The sequence below is a fragment of the Epinephelus fuscoguttatus genome, linkage group LG15 (genome assembly GCF_011397635.1).
Source record: "Epinephelus fuscoguttatus linkage group LG15, E.fuscoguttatus.final_Chr_v1".
Taxonomy (NCBI): Eukaryota; Metazoa; Chordata; class Actinopteri; order Perciformes; family Serranidae; genus Epinephelus; species Epinephelus fuscoguttatus.
In genome coordinates this window covers 39,753,221-39,773,571 of record NC_064766.1, presented here as the reverse complement: position 1 = coordinate 39,773,571, position 20,351 = coordinate 39,753,221, and the positions used below count along the sequence as shown (strand labels likewise).

At 41.5% G+C, this 20,351-nt stretch overlaps 1 protein-coding gene across 3 annotated transcripts in view; it reads right to left on the bottom strand.

Moving 5' to 3' along the window:
* efr3a (EFR3 homolog A (S. cerevisiae)) overlaps positions 1-20,351 on the bottom strand; it is a 578,128-nt gene that overhangs the window by 9,015 nt on the left and 548,762 nt on the right. For all 3 annotated transcript variants that reach the window (XM_049598484.1, XM_049598483.1, XM_049598485.1), the window contains exons 12-19: positions 20,118-20,232; positions 17,479-17,530; positions 14,113-14,285; positions 12,784-12,859; positions 8,284-8,445; positions 5,917-6,048; positions 5,598-5,665; positions 2,835-2,962 (exon numbers count right to left, since the gene is read on the bottom strand). In XM_049598484.1, coding sequence (XP_049454441.1) covers positions 2,835-2,962; positions 5,598-5,665; positions 5,917-6,048; positions 8,284-8,445; positions 12,784-12,859; positions 14,113-14,285; positions 17,479-17,530; positions 20,118-20,232 — 906 coding nt within the window. The remainder of the gene's footprint in view (positions 1-2,834; positions 2,963-5,597; positions 5,666-5,916; positions 6,049-8,283; positions 8,446-12,783; positions 12,860-14,112; positions 14,286-17,478; positions 17,531-20,117; positions 20,233-20,351) is intronic.

Below are 20,351 nucleotides of genomic sequence, written 5' to 3'. Positions count from 1 at the left end.
ACAGATTGCATTTTTGTCATCTAATATCTCTCAGTGCATGAAAGACAGCCAGTGCTATTTAATGTCATTCAAACTGCCTCTTTCATGGTTGCTTTCCCCAGTGGTTCAGAAACAGAGCTCCTCAAAGGTGCATGAACCACAATCAGAACTATCAAAGCAGTAATTCAAACACAAAGATACTTTTATTAATGCTTTGTTAAATAGGTCTGTCCATCTAAACTAAACCCAGTAATAAAGGCAGATCAGCGACAGCAGGTAACTGTGTCTACACACAGACTCGTCTACAGCTCTACTCTAGCTGGTTACCTCTGGACGTCTGCTTGCACCTGTGGAGGATTTTTCCTACTGTGTAAAGCACTGTTGTTAGATGACAGCATGGCAGAGGGAAGAAAACAGAAGCACGCTCTTTGTTAGGAGAAGGACGAGCCAGACACATCTCTCAACCTGTTACCTGTTGGATTTGATGTGAATCTAAGCCTTTAAAAAAACAGCGTGACTGAGATCCTTGATAAGAACGTAATAATATCTTCCTTGCCTCAGGTTTAAAGTTTACTTCCAAAGCTCGGTTTATGAAATAAACGAAGAGATAAGAAAATAAATCTTGAAAATTCCCAAATAATAAATTATTTTTCTTGCTGGTTCATGTTGTCCTGGTGTGAAATATCCCTTCAGATTGTCAGGGAGGACAACAGAGACCTTTTGTGTTATAAAGCTCATCACACAATGGGTTTTTTTAAGTTTATTTTCTGTTCACTGAAGCTGTTAATCCTTCAAAGCTCTTTCGGATAAATCTTCACCAAGAGTGCCACCAGTTCTGAGGGGCATGGTGAGTTTAAAATAAGATGAAATAAAAATGTAACACAATGTACCAAAAGACAACAAACTGATCTGACTTTGAAATAACCTCTTAGGCTCTCGATTTTATCTTTAATGTCCTCTATAGTATCATGTATGTTTTGTGTCTATCTTGGAGATCTTTGGAGACTTTACATCTGCACTAGTATTGAACAATATGCAGAAGCTTTTGAAAATGAGTCAGGGTGATTTTAAGAGGTTAAACAAGTTTGAAGAAAGGGAATCACACATCCAACTGTCTCAGATGCGGGTGCGTTGGAAAACATCACTTGAGTCCTTGAATATAAATTCCCACACACTGCTCTTGCTCACAATTTATTAGGAACACTGACGTTCCAGTCCACCTGGACCTTCGTCAAGAGTGTTCATCACCATTATTTCCAACATTGAGCTTAAAGGGGAACTAATGTTTTTTCCAACCTGGGCCCTATTTTCTGATCTATTTTTGTAGGATGTTCAATATGTGACATTTCTCCAGTATGAAGCTAGGGCTGACCTGCCTGCAGCCCGTGAGCACGCGCTATATTAAATAATAGGGCACTCAGACAGCGTCAAACAACGTCAAAATACGTCCACTAAAAGTGCATTTTTTTCACACAGATAGGCTCGGATTGTTAGTATAATTATCTGACAACATAACGGAAAGGAGAAATGAACGTCTGTGTTTACCTTTAGCTGGATTCAGACATGTTCCTCTGCCTGTTGCTGCTCCCTCTCTCTCCTCGTCCGCTCTTCAGTTTCAATGAGCTCTGCGTCCGTGTACGTCCGTGTTCAAATAAATATGGGCGGTCATCAAATTCAAATGGCTCATCCAGATCCAGTTGGTCAAAATCGAGTAAAAATTCGGACATGTTTGTTGTGGAAAGTCAAAGCACTCACTCATAGAGTGAAAGTCTGGCTCTGAAATCTCACGTCTCGCGGGACGTTGCAGGAAGTTACCGCTGGAGTGACCTTACAAGTTACTCTGTTTGGAGTAGTCATGGCTGAATTTAAACCCGATTTTGACCAACTGGATCTGGATGAGCCATTTGAATTTGATGAGCGCCCGTATTTATTTGAACACGGAGTACACGGACGCAGAGCTCATTGAAACTGAAGAGCGGACGAGGAGAGAGAGGGAGCAGCAACAGGCAGAGGAACATGTCTGAATCCAGCTAAAGGTAAACACAGACGTTCATTTCTCCTTTCCGTTATGTTGTCAGATAATTATACTAACAATCCGAGCCTATCTGTGTGAAAAAAATGCACTTTTAGTGGACGTATTTTGACGTTGTTTGACGCTGTCTGAGTGCCCTATTATTTAATATAGCGCGTGCTCACAGGCTGCAGGCAGGTCAGCCCTAGCTTCATACTGGAGAAATGTCACATATTGAACATCCTATCACTCATTTAGACAAAAGTAGATCAGAAAATAGGGCCCAGGATGGAAAAAAACATTAGTTCCCTTTTAAATAGAAACTGCCCCATCCATTTCACAGGTGTGCACAGGTGTGAGGGAGTTAATCAGCTGTGGGTGTGTTTCTCAATAACTGACAACAGTCTGTGCACCATATGTCACATATCCCACAGAGGAAAGAACATGGGAACAAGGAAAACACAGGCAAGACCTTGAGGACCAAAACGTTATGTTACTAATAAATTTTGAGGCTGAGCAAAAGCGATGTGTAGGATTTTCTGTTCAAATTTTACAGATATTTACATTCAGTTTATTTATTAGCAATTCCATCAACACAAATTTGTAGCACTTTACAATCACGCCAGGATGAACTCTTTATTCAAACGTTATGTCTGAGTTTCAGATTTTGCTTTGAATTGCAAGATTTTCTTTCGCCAGTGACTGTTTCTCTGTGACTGTTGGGCTCATGGTGATAATAATCAATTTAAACTTGAAAACTAAAATATGAGAAACACCTCAAAGTTATATAAAAGAGCCTGTAAAGCTCCATGTAGTTCGCAGAGTGTGACCTGGTCAGTCGTACCTGTGACCTGGGGAACGTATGGGATGGAGAGTCTCTCTGCGTTGTATCCTGGTCCTGCCAGACACTCCGCCATGTCAGCTGTCTGGAAGTACAGCGGCCTGTCCTCCTTGTTCAGAGATTCAGGGAGTCTGCGAAGAAGGAGGAGAGGGGTAAAAACTACGACCGTCAAAATCGCACATATCTCCAACAATGTATCAGGATGACTTAGTGCTAAATTTGGATAAACGTCTGGGGTGTCTGCACAATCTAACTAAAGTCAACTGAGCTGTCCAGAAGCTGAAAAGCACTCACATCTAAATTTAGTAACTTAAATAAATCCCTGCATGTTTCACTGCAGAGGGTCATACTAGAGAGGAGATTTAAAATCAGAAATAGATTCTGGCTCTTATAATCTCATAATCATGTTTCATCAGCAGATGCCCGGTGATTTTGGAGCTTCAGGTGAAGTTGAGACTGCTGGATGAATTTGCGTATTGTTTTTTTTTCTTTTCTAGTACATAACAGGAAAGGTGATGCCTATTTTAAAAAGACATCACAATGAACATTAAGGTCTTTTGCAGAGTAAATTCCTGTCTTTGTTTATAGCATATAAATTAAATTAACCTTTGACTGTAACTGACTGGTTTTAGTTTTGTCTTAAATAAAAATTCTACTTGTATATTAAAGCAAGTTTAGCTTTTATTTATGGTAAAATCTGAGTTGTAAACTAGAATTACGGCCCCACGGTTGTAATGCTCCATGCACCAGTCAAGTTTCTCTCACAGTTTACATCCATGTCTGTGAAAACATGGATGCTTCACACAAAGAAGATCTATACAATCAGCACAGTTTCAAATTGGACACCCTTCTTGGATTAGGGTTTTAGGTTTTATTAGGTTCCAAAATGAAAAGTTTTAGCTGTGACAAAAATTCCTGTATGGTATTAATAATAATAATAATTCAGTTTTTTATTGTGTGAATGTAAGTTTTTATCTTTGGCAAAATAAATAGTTTGACTGATTTCGGCTAAACACAAATTTAATTTGTGGGGAAAAAAAACACACAAATTTAGGTGTAACAGAATTTAAGTATTTTTTTCAGTTGGTCCAATTACCATTTTTTTCAGTGTAAACCTTGGAGTTTCTTTCTGTTTGGTTCAGTTTGTGTTTCCAGGACATTTGAACAAGAGATATCAAATAGCAACACCAAGATGCCAGAATCTGAATCCGTCTTTTTCAAGTAAATATGTAAAAAATCAGTTTGATATTGATGCAAACTAGTGAAGGATATGATCCAAGACTGGAAGGGATTATGGATAGTAGGAGGCTCATATTGACAGCTGATAACCAGCACTGTGTATCATACTATTCCCTACCTCTACATAAGAGAGCTCTGGTTAATGCAGGGCAGCTGCTCAGTGCCTAGAAGTGTCAGACTGTGGTTGCACTATGAAACTGCTGAGTGGAAACGTTGGTAAGTGAGTGAATCTTAAGGAGGATGCTAGGAAAAAGATTTTGATGAATAATAGTTGAAACACAAACAAAGAGATTTAAGGGTTTAGCAGAAAACATCCTCGACATTTTGATCTCGCCTTTGGCTTTAAGCCGTCATGTTTTTACCAGAGTTTCGGGTTGTTGTTTTTTTTTCAACTTGATTTTAAAAACTTAATCTCCAAAAATCTCACCTCAGGCACGCTGAGCATTTACAAGTGGATCTCTCCTTTGTATCAGAGATGTTTTTGTTCTCACAGACATCAGAACTACGTTTAGTGGAGTGACTCTGATCTCAACATTTGGAATAAAGAGTTCTCGCACAAATAACACTCAGGGGCTTCCTGAGCTCCTTCAGAAACAACAACAACAAACATATCTGGGGAGTTTTTCTTGGTTTTCATCAGACTGACACCAGAAAAATACAATACTGAAGTTTTAAGACGACTGGGAAAGTTGAAGAAGAAAAACTTTTAGAAACAGACACAGAGTTGGTGATTCAAACTAAACTTTCATCTCTGTCAGAGAAAACTGATCTGAGTTCAGACTGTTTACTTACAGCACAGCTACACTCACAGATAACTGAGCCTCCTACCTGCCTGTCAAACACCATCAACCCACAAACCTTCTCCAGTCCGGACTGAGTGGAGTCCAGCGGGGTGAAGCTGTGAAGGCTGCGAGCGGAGCTAGCTGCTAACAGCCACCGCTGCAACTAACAAACTCCACAAATCCATTCAGCAGCTCCACCATCCACAGTCAGACACACAGGGATGATTATTTACTGCTGAATTACAGCTCACAACTCGCACCAACGGCTGACGCTGCTCAGCTGTGAGTGTTTTTGCTGGCTACTGAAACATCCTGGCGCAGACTATTTACTGGAGTTTACCAGTCTGTGGCTCAAAAGGCATTTGAAGACAATTACAAGCATGGCCGTTCTCGGCTTTCAATGTCCGATAGTTCACCACAAAACGTTTTCCTCACATCTCATCTCATCATTCTTAGTTTTTATTTTCAACATCTATTTCTAGCTCTTTATTGTTTCATTTTTCATCATGGAAAAAAGGTGGTTGACAAAAACATTTCATCATAGTTTTTGTCAATGAAATTAACACTGCTTGTTGCAATGAAACATTTCTTTTTGTACCAAAAACAGTACTGTGATTTGATAGCCTGCTCCAATGTTTTGATGGTTTTTATGGCTGTAGGGTTGTTAGATTTGTGCTGAGCCTCACCTCAACCTAGAAGTGTTTATAAATCTAAAGCTCAGCTTTGTAAAGTAGTGGATACTTACGGACACTTGTCCCTGAAGATGTGCTCTGGGAGGAGGTACGGAGCATCCATGTTCCTCAGCTCAATAACCTAAAGAGACAACCACGTAAACAGCCAAGGGTATAATGAAGAATGACATTAACAGCAACTAAAAACTATGTGTAACAGTGCATCATCAGCATATTATTACACTTAAAGTTTTAAAGTCTGCAAAGCAGGATCAAGTTTTACATAGAGAACATTTTACAGTGTGGTATCTAACATTTATCAAGAGCTCAAGAATCATGACGCTTCATCAACATTTGAAGCAACAGTGAAGTCAGAATGAGTCAGTGACACACCTTGCTGACGTGCTGACAGAAGGGAGGGTTTGCGATCATCTGGCTCAGGAAGTTGAGGTACGCTGCCACCAACGCCATGATGCCACAACGGATAAACATCGGCATGTTCTCCTCATTAGTCAGAGCCATGTCCTGCACAAACCAGTCACACAACACACATTAAGGATGAGCAATCATAATTGTACAGACTACCGCTTGTGACAATGGTTTTTGAATTATTCAATATTATAATGTAGTTTTGACATTTCTTTCCCTGTTTGCTTTTTTTTTTTGCAATTAATCAAAAAACAATTTGCAGACTGGCTGATAATGACAATCATTATTAGTTGCAGCCCTGGTGTAAACAAAGCAGGCCAGAGGACTTCCTGGATTTGACATCTGAACGTAGGAGGACATGAATATCAACAAATCTTTACTTCCCATCATGACTGTCATTAACAAATGACTGCAGAAACACATTACAGGCAGTGAAGGCATGCAGTTCATCCCATTCAGCCCTCTGTGTTTGCTGGGTCAACCACGGGTCATTACCATGACAACCTTTTGACTGACAGCACGAGGACACAATCAAAGAAGCAGATGCTCCTCCCTGTGACCTACGTAGTGCTAGAGGAAATCTCCCTGTCTTCTATCAACCCTGTGTTCATTAGCATTAGCTATCGTGAAATGATGAAGTACAGAGGTGTGTGTGTGTGTGTGTTTTCAATCTCCCTGGGAAGTCCTGCACAAATAGATCTGAGAACATGTGTCTCTTTTTGGACCTTATACGTCATTCTATAAGAATCCAAAGAGTTATTTAAGATGTTCCCAGCGAACGTGCACATGGTACTACGATTGTGTGTGTATTCATGTGTGTGTGTTCGCCTCTTGTCTACAACTCTGTGACATTTCGGAGTGATAAGTTCTCAGCGTGATACACAAACAGGCAGCTGGCGTGTGTGTCGGAGCGTGTGTGCAGAGTTTTTTCACACCTCTCTCCCGTCTCACATGTAGGAGGTTTTATTGGACCTGCGTGCGGTCTCCAGTCTAATGACATTAAGGACTCGGCCGCTGACGATGACAACACAGCGACTCATCAGCCACGGAAACATCACACCTGATGCCATAAATACAACATCATCACATTGAGGATCCTGGAGATTAGTGCACCATGAAGAATGTTGAGTTCTACGAGGTTCTTGTATCAAGTATTATAATGATCTTAACAACCAGAGGCAGTAGGAGTACTTTTATATACTTGGAGATTTTGGAGACTTTCTACCTTCCTCAACTACATTTCAGATTGAAATATTGTACTTTTCACTTCACTACATTTATCTGAGAGCTGGAGTTTACAGAGTTTTCTACATTTTGGGTAAAAAGCTAGAGAGCACCAAAATACCATATACCCCGTTTGTGCTGCATAATAGTACTTGACAACTTGAAGAGTCTTGAACTTCCCCCTTGGCCTTGCTCTGGCCCAGATAAACTGAGAATCTGGAATTCTGACTGGCAATATTAAAAAGAGGTAGAGCAATCGTGGCAATATATTCATTTTCACCACCTCGTTCCTAGAGCTGAAGAACAATTTTAATGTTTCCCATTTAGTTATATCTTTCTGTATCCTATTTATTTCATACATTTTGTTCTGGTCATGAGTAATCTGTACTCACAGATATTTTACTTTTTTTACTCCCCACTTTAGTTTATATTTTTGCCCACTGTAAAACTTATATTAGTAGCCTGGGATATTATTTGCTTAAAGGCGCTGTATGTAAGAATGTGGCCAAAACGGTTACTGCACTCAAATTCAAAATACTGCCGTGAGTCGTGTCCGCCCCCCCCTCCCCTACAGATTCGAGGTTGCTGGACAGCGGCACGCTGGAGACTGATTTGTCTGCCCACGGGCAGCTGCCGTGACCATCGCCACGTCCTTGATCTTCGGTTTTCCAGCGGACCGTTCGAGCAAGTCCGGCTTCTCTGCTGCTAACACTGCTGCCGGGATACAGCTGAGGAGACTGCTAATGCTATGTACCGGGACACTGCTAATGCTGCTTGCCGTGCTGCTGTATTGGGAACCACTGCTCTAGACAGCTTAAAACTGTCTGTCAGGTGGCAATAGATCTTTATTCTAGCGACTGGGTCTCTATATGAAGATTTTGTTCAACACTTACAACTTTTAATTTAAATATCACATCACAGACTTCAACATTTTCCCGTCCTCAGTTAGTGGATTTCAACACGTCAACCTAAAATTCTTATTTGTCCAAACAAAGTATTTCTGATCAGCGTGTTTTTTGCTTGTGAGGTCACAAATCTGCAGACATAAAATAAAACACCACCAAATCATATGACCAAGATCTGCTGAAATTAATAACCTCAGATTACCTGTAGAGCGATGGAGAGTCGAATGAGGTCGATCACGACTTCCTCGTTGGCCAGCTCGATGGTCAGAATGGCCAGGGTGGTGAAGAGCAGCTCAAAGTTTTTATGGACGTTATCCTCCTCTTTACAGCCCAGATAGATGTGACGGTAGAGCTGTTGGCCGTGCTGGAGATGAAAGAGGGAAGAGGCAGAAAAACAAGAGAAAACATTAGAGGACAGAGAAATGGATCCAAATAAAAAAGAGAAGAAGAGGAGAGAGGAATCATATAGAAAACGTTACTAAACACACTCTTTAAAAAGTGTTTTTTCTTCATCTGGGAGGTCAACATTTAGGCTCTTGTTCATTTAGTCTGCCACCTGAGCTCATTAGTATGCAGACTGTATTCCCAGTACAGGTGAAAAAAGACCAGGTCAGACTCTGTCTTCTCTTTTGGCCATGTTCTTTTCAGAGAAGCCATGGAGGATATTTTCTAGTTGACTTCAAACTTGTTTTCCTGCAACCACCAAAGCTGAAGTCCTTCTGGCCTGCCAGCACCTAACGTCTTTCAGCCTGGTGGCTTCTTTTACTTCTTAAGTCCGCCAGCGGGTGGTTGGTTTGTCCCAGAGACAAGCAACTATGACCTTCTTGCCACAGCTTTGAGGAATGGAGGTTTTGAACATGACCCACTCCTATGACCCAGAAAAAGCCTTCCAGCTTTCTTCAACACCTGTTCAAACACATCACCTGGTGGTTGTCAGTTTGGCTCCTCTCCTCACATCAATGTCCATGACATGTGGCCTTGACACATATCTGGTGTTCAGGCACCAGGTACACTTCTGAGCTTAAGGAATCATTTTGCTGTTTTTAATTTAAAACTCGAATTATCACCCTGCGGTTGCATGCCACCACGCACCAGTCAAGTTTCTCTTACAGTTTACATCCTTGTCTGTGAAAACATGGTTGCTTCACACACAGAAGATACAATACAATCAGCACAGTTTGATCTTTAATCACAAAATGTTCTTAAGATATCGCATTCGCAAGAATAACACAGACAAGGTCACAAAGACCTTGACTTTTGACCTATAACCACCAAAAACAAATTATTTAATCCTTAATTCCAAGTGGACATATGTGCCAAATTTGAAGAAATTCCCTTGAAGTGTTCTTGAGATATTGTGTAACAAGGATGGGACGGACAGGTATACATATGACGAACAACCTGAAACATAACGCCTAAGACCACGATTATCGAAAATGCAGAGGCATAAAAATCTCATGTAACGATCCAAACCAACAATGAGTTAGTCTGTCTGCAGCAGAGAGGCGAGGCCCCTCCCCGTCTAGTGTCGCCATGTGGGACTTTATTTCGGGAAAAAAATGTGTATGGTAGTCAACAGTGAGACACAAATAATTTTTTGATTTCATCTGAAATGTGCCATAAATGACACATATTATGTTTGTCCATTTAAAAGAATATTTTGCAGGTCAAGAATACCACAGTTTGTCGTAGGACCATTTAGTTTTGCGTGAAACTGCTCAGTGAACTACAATCTCCACCTTGCACAATATACGTCACGTGCACTAGCCAGCTAGCAAGGTGACTTAGCTAAAATCAATTTAATATTAACTGATGTGTTTTATCCAGCGACCCTTTGTCTTTTTATCAGCCAGGAGGTGACAGAACGAGCAAGACTCGTTGCTTGTGTGAGTACATCCCACTACAAAACCCACAGGTATCGTTGCTTCAGCAAGAGAGAAAGCTATGACGTCACCTACGCTACTTGCGTTGTCTTTACTGATGTTTTTTCACAGTCTTATACTCTGACAGTTTTCCAGCAAACTGTGATTCTCTTGACTTGCAAAATCATTTTTTAATTGACAAATATTGTGTGTAATTTATGGCACAATTCAAACTGGAACAAGAAAATCATTTGTCTCTTGCCATCCACTACGTGCATATTTTTTCTCGAAAAAGGTCCAGTAGGACCTCGCCCTTCTTCGCTTCCTGTCTTCGGCTCTCAAATCTAAGCTCATTGCTTCCTACTGAAGAGGTACAACTTTAAAAACACAAATATATGGTTTCCTTCTTTAAAAAATGTTTATTTATTTCCTCAAACAGGTGCTCACTGTAGATTTAAATCAGACACAGGAGGAAATTGTGACTTTGTTGGGGACTATTTTCAGCGGTGGATTAATCCACATTTAGTGCTTTAGTAAGTATCTGTGTCAGCAGGACAGTGTGTGTGGGACTGAGTCAAAATAAACTACAGTGTGTGTGTTCATGGTAAAAAGAAATATGTTACCCTGTGACACAGTGTGGCTCACTGATGTGTTCATAACAAAAATGAAGGTCTATGTCACAGAGGACACAGACACAACGTATTAATATATACATCCTCTTTTCATGTGTTTTCTGACGACAGGAAACAAAGAGTATCACAAGATGTATCTCTTTTTTTTAAAAGGTCATTTTTCAAGTTCTACCTCTTGGTTTGTTTGGACGTACTGCTTTTCTTTCTTTTCTGTGACACTACACTGAATATATTTGGAATATGGCCTGTTAGTCGGACAAAACAAGACGTCTGGGGCTTTAAGAAGGAATGACGGACATTTTTAATTATTTTCTGACACTTTATAAACCAAAAGAGGGTTATCTGTAACCCTACACTGAACATGTATCATACTTGGCACAGCAGCTCTCCCCTCCGTGATATGAATAAAATCATTATTGTGCCTGATCATAAAAACGCCACAGTGCCGTCCACTAAAGAGATTAAACCCATTAACTGTGAATCAGCCTCAAACTATCCCAGTGTGTCAGAGGCCTCCTCTTGCAATGATGGTCTTTATGAAATAAATAAAAGTGCACGCTGTCAGAGCCCTGCTCATGCATTTATATGCTTGACGTAAATGCAAAGTGAAGGCCGATGACTTCTATTCAGCACTAATGAATACAATTAGCATTAATAACCTCTGACAGTGAGAGAGAGTCTGTGAGGTGGCTTCATCTGCTCTGAGCTCTGGTGATGATGTGAGTGGACGGTTTCAGCCCTGCAGTTGTTCTTTCAGGTGCTGGGTGTGTGGGTAAAGGTTACAGCTCAGGTGTGACATCTGCGTGAGAGGTTAAAAAAATGCCCATTTGGGAAAGATTATATTTTTAATAATATTGAGAAACCTTTTATTGCAAAAGACTTTTCTGAGGAGTTCATTTTTATCATTTCATCTTAAATGAAAGTAGGTTGTCTTTAACCTGGAGACACCAAACACCTATGTGAGGATGTTATTTGTAGACCTCAGTTCTGCATTTAATGCGATCCTCCCTCACAAGCTGCTCACAAAACTGCACAACCTGAGCCACAGTTCCTCCCTGTGTTCTTGGGTCATGGACTTCCTCGAGGACTGACCGCAGCAAGTTAGAGTGGGTAAGCACAACTCCTCCACCCTTAACTCTCAGAACTGGTACACCCCAGGGCTGTGTGCTAAGTCCTCTTCACACTCTTGACCCATGACTGCACCCTCAACCACTCCTCAAACGCCATAATCAAATTTGCTGATGACACAACTATAGTGGGCCTGATCTCTGAAGAGGATGAGACTCAGTGGTGTGGAGACAATGTTCTGGTCCTCAGTACCTCCAAAACCAAGGAGATGGTCACTGACTTCTGGAGGACGCCTCCCTCCACACAGGGGGAGACAGTGGAGGTGCTGGAGAGACTGAAGTTCCTGGGAGTCACACTGTTGAACCAGTGACATGGACCAACAACACTTCACAGCTGGTCAAAAAGCTCAGCAGAGACTCTTTTTCCTGAGGAAACTGAAGTGGGCCAAACTACGTCAGTCCTGACCAGCAGCGCCACAGTGTGGTATGCCTGCTGCACAGCTGCAGAACGTCACAGCCTCCATCGTGTGGTGAAGGCGACACAGCACATCATCAAGCTGAAGCGCCCTGGACTGGACATTATTTACACCAACAAACTCAAAATGAAAGACAGTAAACACCCCGGCCCCTCCATGTCTGAACTGTTACCATCTGGCAGGAGGTTCAGGACAATCAATTAAAAAACCAATAGACCAAAAAACAGCTTTTTATACAATGTTACTTTCCAGTCTTAATCTGTGACTTTTTGTCTCCAAAACTTAGGAGTTTAGTCTCGTAATATTTTGACTTTATTCCCATAAGTTTATGACTTTATTCTCGAATTCCAAGATTTTCTTTTCGCCTTAACATGGCCCTGATCCTCCTTCGTAGGAATCTGTTCCAACAACCATAAATTCAACCTGACTGAAGGATAACTACAAGGGTAACACTGGGCAGTTGTGTTAGTTTCTGTTGATGTTTCAAAACTCTTCACTGTCAGCTCAGTATCAGTTTTATCTGCAGTGAATCTGTCGTCTGTCATGAAGCGACAGAAGACTGCATGTGTTTGATTTTTTCCTTTAAGACCTCCGTTGATAATAAAGAACAGAGACCAGGGCAAGAAGAACAGCAGGATAAGAGCAGCTTAGATTTTCTTTTTTACCTTCTTCATGAATGCAACATCTTGCTTGGAAATCTTCTCTCTTTTAATCTTCAGTGCTGCAACGTTAGGAATGATTCTGCAACAGAGACAAACACAATGTAACTAAGTACATTTACTCAAATACTGCACTTAAGTACATATTTAAGATATTTTCATTTTCTGTAACAATACCCCCCCTTGTCCACTACCCCCTGGCCCTCGAAATGAAGCAACGAGGGGTAGGGGTTGAATTCTTTCCCTAGGAATTGGGACACCACTCACTACGTCACCGCGTCGGTTACGTTCACGCATACGTAACTATTTTAAACAGGAAGCTGCAAGCCATCTACATTTCCAACCGGCATCTACAATGGAGTCTCCAGTTGAGTTCATCCTACCGATTGCGTTTGCCACATTCATCATGCTTCGTTTGATGAACGACAGATGACACAGGACTTCTGCTAGCTAGCTAACCAGCTAACATTACAGGGCAGCATAGTTATACTAGCTGGCGTGTTATCGTAATGTGAAAAATCCGACAATTTTGCAGAACAGGACAGATGACAGACGCCAGATAGTGCGAGCTAGCTAGCTAGCTAACAAGCAACCTGACGACGGTAATGTTAGCTATGTATGAACTTTTTCCCCGTCTCTTGCTCGGTGGTAGCCATGGCGACATCTGCCCCTCGCTGGCAAGTCAGCATCTGAAATCCCTCGCTCTGAAGGGCTAGTTTCATACCCACTACCCCTCGTTATGCCCCCTACCCCTACACGCAGAAAGGAATTGGGACACCACTACCCCTCGCGGGAACGCACAAATGTAGGGGTAGGGCTAAGAGGGGGTAATGGGACGGACCCTTTATAGTTCTTCATATCTCAGAGGTAGATATGGTGCTTTTTACTGCTCTATATTTGTCTACATTTCATTTCCTTCCTGTCTGGTGAAAACCATGCGTCTCCAGATGTGCTGATGTTGAATGTTTGTGACAAACTGGAGGATGAAGTGTTTCTTTATGTGTTGAGAAAATTCTCCTCCTTCTTAAGCTCAATAAACTCCTTAAAAACCCTCTTGGGTCAACTAGAAAATGCATCGTTATAACGCTGAAAACTGGGCTGTTTTTCTGACACTATGAAAAGCTGACTTTTTAGAGACGTGTCCTCTTGGAACAGATCTGAATCCTTCCACCACCATCCACATGTACACCAGTTATTGATGGGAAACCAATAATAGAGACCAGTTTGAGAGTCACTGACACTGCTCAGTGTTTAATATCAGATGTGGCTCAGTTACACTGCATGTTGATCAGCACGAGCAGAGTACAGTGACACAGATCATGTTGGACTTTGTACCTGATGCCGCGTAGCTTGGCGCGGTTGTCATGGCGATCGATGATGTTGTGCAGGATCTCCAGCACCAGCTGCCTCAGCTCGCTGTCCTCCATCAGAGAGATGGAGAAGAGCGGATCCAGGAAGGGAGGAGGCAACGCAGCTGCCATGGACTTGGACTTGAAGCCAGAGGTTACCTGAGGTACAGGGGGGGGAGAAGGTGTGAGCCGACTTATCACAGCGTGATGCGATTAATCCGCAGGGAGGATCGTCGAGAAACAACGCTTCAACAGAGCTTAAAGGTTACGTTCACAAGCAGCTGAAACTGTCTAAATGTTGACCTTTCCTCTCGTACGTGACGCTGATCCGATTATTTATGACCAGTGTGAAGAACAGGGAGTTTTATGTTTCTGATTTAGGACAGATGCATGTGCTGCTGAAAATGGTTCCAGGAGTGATCGACATGAAACGTGTCTGAACACACACAGAGACGACCTCCCTAAACCGTCTACGCAATTTATTTAAGATTGTATTACATTAAAGACTTTCTCAGTAAAAATAATATCAAGGAAGGCCCCTCTATCTTTGCTTCAACACTGAAAAAAACTTTTTTATTCTCCTGCATTGAAATCTTAGCCAATATACACTCACTGACCACTTTATTAGGGACACCTTGCTAGTACCAGGTTGGACCCCCTTTTTAATTCTTGGTGTCACAGATTCAACAAGGTGCTGAAACATTCCTCAGAGATTTTGGTCCATATTGACATGATGACATCACACAGTTGATCCATGATGAGAATCTCCCGTTCCAGCACATCCCAAAGGTGCTCTATTGGACTGAGATCTGGTGACTGTGGAGGCCATTGGAGTACAGTGAACTCATTGTCATGTTTGAGATGATGTGAGCTTTGTGACATGGTGCGTTATCCTGCTGGAAGTAGCCATCAGAAGATGGGTACACTGTGGTCATAAAGGGATGGACACGCTCAGCAACAATACTCAGGTAGGCTGTGGTGTTTAAACCATGCTCAGTTGGTACTAAGAAAATCTCCCCCACACCATTACACCACCACCAGCAGCAGCAGCCTGAAGCGTTGATACAAGGCAGGATGGATCCATGCTTCCATGCTGTTTACGCCAAATGACCCTACCATCTGAACTTTGCTCATCGCAGCACTTGCCTGCAGCTGCTTTTAACTTTACCTTTTCTAACTCTTTACGTTTTGGGGAAACACTCCTGCAGGCCGGCGGATGGGAGGGCTGACCTGACGTTCACAGCCTCCGAACATGAACTCGAGAGCGTTCATTGGCCACTAATACACATATGAGCCACAAAAATTAAATCAAAGTGTTATGTTTAATTGAAGAGAAGGAGAATGTCACGTTGCTGCTAACAGGTGTGCATTAAAGGACGGTATTCAGATCCCATGATGCAAATCTCGTGAGCTCCTGCACTGTTAAGTTGTTGCTCTTACTGTTTGTCTCTGAGCCAGATGGCTTCACTTCTCAGAGATGAAGAAACCAACCCAGTGAGTTATTCATCCTCTGCCTTCACCCTGAGTCCTCTAACATCTGGGACGGTCTGCAGTGTCACAGCGACACCCATAACACACACGCACACACACACACACACACACACACACACACTCCTCATGTTGCTGCCCCCCCCCTCTGCTCGGCCCCATCTGCAGCTGCATTGCGTTATAAATATTTTGACCTTTCACCCCTCCTCCAGCTGCACTGAGAGGCCAGGTGGTGGTGAGGAGGGGAGACGAGGACAGACAGACGCAGTAATACATCGCTCTGAGGATGTGCACGGACGACTGCAGTGCATGAGGATGCTGCAGGAATACGTGTCTGAGTGTATGTGTGTGTGTGTGTGTGTGCCCTGCCGTGGCTTTGACAGGCATGCATATGTGCGTGTGCATCACTGCTGGGTGTGTTGGTGCCACCTGTGTCTCCTCGTCTCAGAGAGATGAGGGTCTCTCACAGAGGAAGATAATGAAAGAGGAGGAAGTGCTGAAGTGTGTTAACCACCGAGAGCCAGAACCGTGAACCGGCAAACATCACATAAATAATTCAGACTTTATCAAAGCTGGAAAAAAAAGAGACTTTCAAATAGAAGATTTTAAACTAAAATTTCCATAATTAAATAAAAATTAGCTTCAATAAACCACTTTAATTATTTATTTAAGAATTTCACAGCTTATTGGTTCATTATATACTCCAATACTAATTATTCATTTTCAAAATATCTCACTTAATCCTTTGGGGTATACTGGAGTTAAATCAGACAGTACAGATACAGTCTGCATTTTTGGGAACTCCTACAAAACATCACATCCTTTTAGCTGAGGGGGAAAACAAAGCATTCACAACCATGCCACAGAACTGCCATGTGATTTTCTGCACGTCAAATGAACTTTAAAATCCAGAGTTAAAGGTTTATTTTTTAACCTTGGCAATATTTTCACAGGTTTTTGTGTCTAAGTGATTACTGGGAACAACATTTTTTTTAAACTGCTCCAGTATTGGCAACAGCAGCAGCCAGGCTGCGATGTAAACATGCAGGGCATCATCACACCATCAGTTTACTCACACTAAAGGTTTTGTTTCTGCCACTGACAGGCTCAGAATATTATTGTAAGTGTCTGAAAACATTACAGAAATGTTCCCTACAGAGACAGACCTTTTTCTGAACGAGTAAGATCGTTTTTGTTTGACCAGAAACAGCCTCAAAATCTTTATTGTCAAACCCACCAGTCATTTTATCATTGTAAAACACACTTCACTCAAAGTCGACAGAAACAAAATAAATCTCACAGAATCCATCCTGGTTCATCTTTCCACTGTTCCAACAATCACCAGCTCTGGTTTGGTTGAAATTAACCCTGAATTCACCCAAAAATGATGTTATTTAAATGGAGTCTGGTGGGTTTGGAGATGGTGACTTTTGGGCGGTTAAACAAAAGAATCTAAAGCTGCACTTCTTGAGGCTCCAAATCCCTGCGTGATGACATGACAGCACATCATCAAAACATAGTAATGGCGCTGAGTAACATCAGTACTGCTACACTGTCTTGAAACGTGTATGGAATACATTAGAACATGATGCTGGTCTATTACATCATAGCGTTAATGGTTGTAGGGTCCTGATATGGTGAGTTTAAGTAATCACATCTACTGTATGGTAAATGTAATAAATCAGAATGAGATCCAGTAGCTGTGGTTACCTGAGGACAGAAATACGTCGCTCCCCAAACAGAGATTTTACACAAATGAGAACATCAGCGTCGGACTGATCCCGTCTGATGAAGTTCTAAAGTTCTGTGTTGATGTGATCAAACAGCGTCAGACTGCACAGACAGGTCAAAGAGAAGGACTCACCATGATGAGAGAGCTGAGCAGCATGGTCTGGATCCGCTTGGTGCCCTGATGCCTGAGTGACAGCAGAGGAAGAGGACGTCAGATATTCTGTCAGAAGCAACACCTCAATAGGTCTCTCTTTTTTTATTATTTCCAAACGACAAACAACAACCCAACAGTATTTCAGTTCAATTCAGTTCAATTCAATTCAATTCAATTCAATTCAGCAAATCTTTATTGTGTACAGAGGGCAATACTGGTATAGCATAAACAAATAAAGAAAAGAGAGAGAAACAAAATAAGAAAAATGAAAAATGCACAAGCGAAGAAAAACAAAGAATAAAAAGAAAAAAAACAGACAAAAACAAGAAATCAAAATAAAAAACACTAAGAAAAAAGAGAAGAAAACAAAAAAAGCAAAAATGAAAAAGAAACACAAAAAAGGAGGAAAAACAGATGAAAGACAATAAGAAGAAAACAAGAGAAAAAAGAAATAATAAGAAAAGAGAAAAATAAAAAATATAAGAAAAACAAAAAAACAGACAAAAGACAGAAAAAGGAAAACAAAATCTGATGAAAGACAAAAAGGAAAAAAGAAAAAACAGAAGAAAAACAAAAAAGAAAGACAAAAAGAAAAAAGAACAAAAACCAAAAGCAGAAGAACAAAAAAGAAATAAAAAACAAATGAGAAAAAAATGAAAAGAAAAACAATAGAGGACAAACAAAAACAGATAAAAGACATCAAGAAAATGAGAGAAAAACAAAAAAGAAAAACAAAAAAGAATACAAAATAACTAAGAAGAAAAGAGAAAAAGAAAAAGCAGACAAAAGACAGAAAAGGGAAAACAAAAATCTGATGAAAGACAAAAAGAAAAAAAAGAAAAAACAAAACAGGAAGGAAAAACTAAAAACACAGAAACAAAAAATTTGAATAATTTCTGATTATTCCTCAAACACACTTCCAGAGCGTCCAGATTTATTTCAGTGAGGCCCGACACTGTTCCAGCAGCTGTGCCAAACCTGAGGCAGGAAAAGAAACTGATCCTGGCTCAGCTTTTGTTTGTGTTGGCAAACAGGAGCACAATTCATCTTTGTAACTGAAACACACTAATTCATGTCACAGAAGAAGAACTGCCTCTCACCATGATAACTTTCCAAAGTTATAAAACCTCACCTGTGCTTTATAAACTGCTGCACAGTAGTTTTTTGGCATTACAGATGTATTACTCAAAGTGGTCCTCCTGTTCTGTAATTTATCCTCTTTATGTGTCTGTAGCATTTTCTGTCCAGACAGCACAGGAGAAAAGGTCCCTTTGTCACTTGGAACCATTTTGGTTTATTTGGGTTACAGAACCCACGGGACAATTTTGTGCTGAAATTCAGCTTTACATTTGAAAAAACATCAAGGTGGAAATTAGAAAGTGTAGTAGTTCCCTCCATATTTCTATTCGTTTTCAGGCTGATTAATCTGAATAATCAAATGGATTTAAACAAGCTCAAAGAAAATCATCTTCATCCACGTCGGTGCCTCCATCGTATCAGTTACAGTCCGACAACTGTCAGATGTTTAGTAAAAAGCTGACATGAGATCAGTGTGACCTCAGCGTGCCTCTGTGAGGAGGAAGAGTAAAGGCAGCGGCTCTTGAATGTCGACAGTTTAAATGTTGTGAGAGTGCAGCACTATCTCAGTAACACCGACTGGCTGCAGAGCCAAATCTCTCTCCTCTGGCAATTACCCAAAGAAGGAGAAGCGAGAGAGTGAGAAGGAGGAAGAGGAGGAGGAGAACAGTGTTCGTTTGATTTGGGATTATCTGTTCTTGCACTCCTGAGGCCGGAGGGATTAGCTTGTTTTTTCTTTCTTTTTGGGCGGGGAGGATAAGGGCAGCCGTCGTCTCAGTGACCCAGGAGCTGAACTCACTGCAGGGCGTCCAGGAGGTGAAGTGAGGACAGATTAAGACACAATTCACTTTGGATAAAAAGGAGAGTGTACGTGTGTGTGTACATGTGTGTGTACGTGTGTGTGTGTTTTCATTTTGATGCTTGTAGCATGTAATGTGAGAACAAACAAACAAACAAAAAGGTAAACTTTTCTGCTGCAGAGCCAAGCACACAGCTCTGGTCTACTGGAAATGGGAAAGCGGTCTGGTGCCTGTTTTGAGTGTGTTTTCCCGTTTTTAACAAACCTGCATACACACGCTAATTCTTAGGCTGGAGAACATGTTTGATTGACAGCTGAGGATGCAGAAGACAAGTATCTGTGGCTTACATGTCAAGGACTGAGTGTGTAATGTGGTGCGGTAACTGACTGATGTCGACATTTTACAGGCTACTTTCTAAGCTGCTGATTAGCTCTCTAACCTGTGAACTGACATAAGCAGCACCACGGATGTTTGGCTTTTTCTTCAAGCGAGCAAACAGGACAGATGGCATGAGTGCTTTAATTTCAGGGTTTCTATCACAACCTAAAACATTACACTACGCCCTGTGTGTTCGTGTTGATTGTGTTAACTGGGAAAGAAAAGACGATGTGCAGCCAACATGTCTGGAGCCAAACTGTCTCTACATTCTGGAGAGTGGGCTTTTGGGAGCTGTGAGCTTATTGGCTGCAGCAGTAGTGTGTGGGAACCCTGGGGTCCCTAGATAACCAACGCATGACTCACCCAATCTTGACGGTGTCCAAGGTGTGGCAGGGGGTCCCGTACACTGGCACTTTGCCCATGACGAACATCATGACTTCAGCTCGCTGGTAGTCTGGCAGGTTTCCACCGAAAAAGCCTGGCAGGAGGACAGGAGAGACGATGAGTCAGCACTCAGACACAAAGACTTTAACGTTACAGAAACACACTATCATCTTTACAACCACGCAAAGAGTCTGAAGCTAACCTGAAGTTTTA